The sequence below is a fragment of the Neomonachus schauinslandi genome, chromosome 7 (assembly GCF_002201575.2).
Source record: "Neomonachus schauinslandi chromosome 7, ASM220157v2, whole genome shotgun sequence".
Taxonomy (NCBI): domain Eukaryota; kingdom Metazoa; phylum Chordata; class Mammalia; order Carnivora; family Phocidae; genus Neomonachus; species Neomonachus schauinslandi.
Window position 1 is genome coordinate 22,392,576 of NC_058409.1, and position 5,235 is coordinate 22,397,810.

Genomic DNA, 5,235 nt, shown 5'->3' on the forward strand with positions numbered 1-5,235 from the left:
AGCTAAAATTATTTCAAAGTAAAATGGAAGAAAAGATATGTAGGGGAAAAAAAGTTTTAAAAAAACAAAGAGGCTAGTGTAAGATAGGGCTGAGTTTTGAAGGATTAGTAGGACTTAGTTTTGGACATACTGAGTTTTTTTTTTTAAAGATTTTATTTGTTTATTTGACAGAGAGAGACACAGCGAGAGAGGGAACACAAGCAGGGGGAGTGGGAGAGGGAGAAGCAGGCTTCCCGTTGAGCAGGGAGCCCGACGCGGGGCTCGATCCCAGGACCCTGGGATCATGACCTGAGCCAAAGGCAGACGCTCAACGACTGAGCCACCCAGGCGCCCCGACATACTGAGTTTTGATTCAGTGGGTCACTAAAGTGGGACGGACTAGAAAGCAGTTGCATATATGACATCAGGACTAAAGACACTGAAGAGTTCTTGATTCCTTAGGGGATAGTAGGAACCAAAGGGTCAAACAAAATCAACCAGGAAGAAGCATGCAAGGAGGAGTATGGAAGACTGAGTCATAGAGAATACTGACTGAAAAGAATTAGCAAGAAAAAAGTTAAGGATATGGAAAGAGGTAGCATAAAAACGCAGACTTTAAAGAAAGAGGAAGTTATCTGCTTGCCAAAAGTTTCAGGGGAGAAAAGAAAAAGAGGAAAAGGACGAGGAAGAAAGAATGAGGAGACATGCTCTTAGATACACTGTGGCTAAATTTCTAAATTTCAAGGATAAGAAGAAAATTTTACAAGGATCCCAACAGAAACACTTTTTAAAAAGCCCATTTAAGCTATAAAATTTGCATCTGACACAGGAATGCGAAGATACTGGGTAATTAGCTACAGATTACTGAGACCTAAGGATTGTGTTTTAAGAAAACTATATCCAGCTGAGATATAATTTGTCTGTCAAATGAAAGAGGAACATTTTGGGCATAAAAGGATTTAGCAGGTCTACCAGCCAAATTATTTATCTGAGAAAATGTTCCAGAAAGCATTCTAACAGTGAAAAATTAAACACATCTCACAGTAGGAAGACAGATACAAGATACGTGAAAGAGTGTTAGAATTTTTTTTGCAGTTTATTTCTGAACGGATTATAAAGTTAATAGGATTACTTAATACATGTGTTAAGTATTTGTGAAATTGGAAAATAAGTAAAAGGAATAATATAATAATAGTATAGAACCAAAACTTTCAGAGAAAATGGCGTCCACGGATTACAGTACCTACAGCCAAGCAGCAGCCCAGCAGGGATACAGTGCATACACCGCCCAACCCACTCAAGGATACGCACAGACCACCCAGGCATATGGGCAGCAAAGTTATGGAACCTATGGACAGCCCACTGATGTCAGCTATACCAGACTCAGACCACTGTGACCTATGGGCAGACCACCTATGCAACTTCTTATGGACAGCCTCCCGCTGGTTATACTGCTCCAGCTGCCCCCCAGGCATACAGTCAGCCTGTCCAGGGGGACGGCACTGGTGCTTACGATACCACCACTGCTATGGTCACTACCACCCACGTCTCCTATGCAGCTCAGTCTGCTTATGGCACTGAGCCTGCTTACCCAGCCTATGGGCAGCAGCCGGCAGCCACCACACCTACAAGACCACAGGATGGTAACAAACCCGCTGAGACTAGTCAACCTCAATCTAGCACAGGAGGTTACAACCAGCCCAGCCTAGGATATGGACAGAGTAACTACAGTTATCCCCAGGTACCTGGGAGCTACCCCATGCAGCCAGTCACAGCACCACCATCTTATCCTCCTACCAGCTACTCCTCTACACAGCCGACTAGTTATGATCAGAGCAGTTACTCTCAGCAGAACACCTATGGGCAGCCGAGCAGCTATGGACAGCAGAGTAGCTGTGGTCAACAAAGCAGCTATGGGCAGCAGCCACCCACTAGTTATCCCCCACAAACTGTATCCTACAGCCAGGCTCCAAGTCAATATAGCCAACAGAGCAGCAGCTACCAGCAACAGAGTTCATTCCGACAGGACCACCCCAGTAGCATGGGTGTTTATGGGCAGGAGTCTGGAGGATTTTCTGGACCAGGAGAGAACCGGAGCATGAGTGGCCCTGATAACCCGGGCAGGGGAAGAGGGGGATTTGATCGTGGAGGCATGAGCAGAGGTGGGCAGGGAGGAGGGCAGGGTGGAATGGGCAGCGCTGGAGAGTGAGGTGGCTTCAATAAGCCTGGTGGACCCATGGACGAAGGACTAGATCTTGATCTAGGCCCACCTGTAGATCCAGATGAAGACTCTGACAACAGTGCAATTTATGTGCAAGGCTTAAATGACAATGTGACTCTAGATGACCTGGCAGACTTCTTTAAGCAGTGTGGAGTTGTTAAGATGAACAAGAGAATCAGACAACCCATGATCCTTATCTACTTGGACAAGGAAACAGGAAAGCCCAAAGGTGATGCTACAGTGTCCTATGAAGACCCACCAACTGCCAAGGCTGCCGTGGAGTGGTTTGATGGGAAAGATTTTCAAGGGAGCAAACTTAAGGTTTCTCTTGCTCGGAAGAAGCCTCCTATGAACAGCATGTGGGGTGGTATGCCTCTCCGTGAGGGCAGAGGGATGCCGCCGCCACTTCATGGAGGTCCAGGGGGCCCAGGAGGTCCTGGGGGCCCCATGGGTCGCATGGGTAGGCCGTGGAGGAGACAGAGGTGGCTTTCCCCCAAGAGGGCCCCAGGTGTCCGAGGGAACCCATCCGGAGGAGGAAATGTCCAGCACCGAGCTGGAGACTGGCAGTGCCCCAATCCAGGGTGTGGAAACCAGAACTTCGCCTGGAGAACAGAATGCAACCAGTGTAAGGCCCCGAAGCCTGAAGGCTTCCTTCCACCATCCTTTCCACCCCCGGGTGGTGACCGTGGCAGAGGCGGCCCTGGTGGCATGCGGGGCAGAAGAGGCGGCCTCATGGACCGCGGTGGTCCCGGTGGAACGTTCAGAGGTGGCCGTGGTGGAGACAGAGGCCGGGGCAAGGACCGAGGTGGCTTTGGTGAAGGAAGACGGGGCGGCCCTGGTGGGCCCCCTGGACCTTTGATGGAACAGATGGGAGGAAGAAGAGGCGGGCGCGGAGGACCTGGAAAAATGGATACAGGCGAGCACCGTCAGCAACGCAGAGACCGCCCTACCAGACGCAGAGACCCCGCAGAGCTGCATTGACTACCAGATTTATTTTTTAAACCAGAAAATGTTTTAAATTTATAATTCCATATTTATAATGTTGGCCACAACATTAAGATTATTCCTTGTCTGTACTTTAGTATTTTTCACCATTTGTGAAGAAACATTAAAACAAGTGAAATGGTAGTGTGCCGAGTTTTTTTTTCCTTCTTTTAAAGATGGTTATTTAACTAAGACTGAACAATGGGAACCCCTTGTGAGCATGCTCATTATCATTGTGGAGAACGAAGAGGGCCTCTAACTGTAACAGTGTTCATGGTTGTGATGTGGGTTTTTTTGTTTTAAATAAAATTCCAAATGTTTATAAACAGTCGGAAAAAAAAAAACTTTCTTAATGTCTCTGGAAAGCTGAGATTTGAATAAGGATGAGGAAAATGGGAAACAGAAGCTTTCGTTGTGAAGGAATGAGGCACATGCATAGGAGCAATAACACAGACCGTATCTTGAGGGCATTACTGATCCTCATATTTATATCATTACAGGTTATTTGTAAAATACAAAAGTTTTAAAAATGTTTGGATGCCAGTGATGGGAAAATAAGCAGAAACTTTTTTTTTAAGATTTTATTTATTTATTTATTTATTTACTTATTTATCTATCTATTTATTTATTTATTTATTTGACAGAGAGACACAGCGAGAGAGAGAGAGAGAGAGGGAACACAAGCAGGGGGAGTGGGAGAGGGAGAAGCAGGCTTCCCGCTGAGCAGGGAACCCGATGTGGGGCTCGATCCCAGGACCCTGAAATCATGACCTGAGCTGAAGGCAGACGCTTAACGACTGAGCCACCCAGGAGCCCCCAGAAACTTTTTTTTTAAGATTTTATTTATTTATTTGAGAGAGAGCGAGCACAAGCAGAGGGAGGGTGCAGAAGGGGAAGGAGAAGCAGACTCTAGCTGAGCTGGGAGCCCCATGGAGGGCTTATATAACAGAGACTCTTAATAATACTATCAAATTAATAAGAAAAATAAAGTTAAAATTTCCCCAACTTGGCAAAAGGCAAGAAAAGGAAAAAATAAACATCAAAAGAGAGGCCTGACTTCCTTCCTAGAATTCAATAACTTTACTTAGTCCATTTTAAAAAAAGAAGTAAAAATGTAGGTGTAGAAATGAGTAGCAAAAAAAAAATTTTTTTTGAAGAGAAGAATGGTAATTTTTTGAAACAATTTTGATTGTTCATCTGCTCAGGATTATTTATTCCTTATATGTGGGCATATTTCTTATATTCCTCTCCCCCATATGTTTTATTACTCTACAAAACCATATTATTTTGCATTCTAAGGAAATAAATATTATTTCCTATGGCTCAAAAGTATGAAAAAATTGTTGTTTTGTAAATCTCCATTAAAGGATTCATTAATATTAGTCTTTTCTTGTTTTAAAATATAGACATGCTTCTTCTTTATGCTGTTGCTTTGACTATTTCCCATTACTGGTTCACATAAATCCTTGAAGGTTGACCCTATCTTTCACTGATTCTGTATCTGCAACTCTCGTAAACTTTTGATAGATATATGACTCTATGAAGAGACTTTTCAGAAGTGGGAACTTGAAATATAAGATCTTCATGATTCTTATTTTAAAAGAATGCAATTCTTCGTTATAATAACAAAATGCACATTTGAATACACAATATATTTGTAAAATATAAACAAGTAAATGTAATGTAAAGTAAGATTTAAAGAAATATATGTATTAAACTGGTTATCAGTTAGCCTTATTTCCTCCCTAAATTCAACTGCTAACTAAAGTGCTCATGTAAATTCTGCCTAAGAGAAAAAATTTGAGCTTATCTTACTTAAATTTGAATATCCAAGATTTTCTCCATAATTTCAGTATGTTGTTCTCACTTCCTCTTCAGAGCAGATATCTTCCCTTGCAGAGCTAAAAGTAACTTCAATTATTCCAACCAACCCTGTTATTCTTCAACTGGTATGAACTGCTTTGCTCCAAACTGAGCTTTAACAAAGACCCGAATTGGGCATTTCAGCCTATCATTCCTCATCCCAGGAAATCTCTCAATGAAATTAAGAG

General features: G+C 43.2%; 1 protein-coding gene across 1 annotated transcript; it reads left to right on the forward strand.

Annotated features, from left to right (window-relative positions):
• Positions 1 to 1,198: 1,198 nt before the first annotated feature.
• On the forward strand, positions 1,199 to 3,181 carry LOC110591195 (RNA-binding protein EWS-like). Its single transcript, XM_044917049.1, is given in 4 exon segments — positions 1,199 to 1,359; positions 1,362 to 2,662; positions 2,664 to 2,703; positions 2,706 to 3,181. Coding segments are annotated over 4 exon segments (1,977 nt in total). The 5' UTR covers position 1,199.
• The last annotated feature ends 2,054 nt before the right edge of the window (positions 3,182 to 5,235 follow it).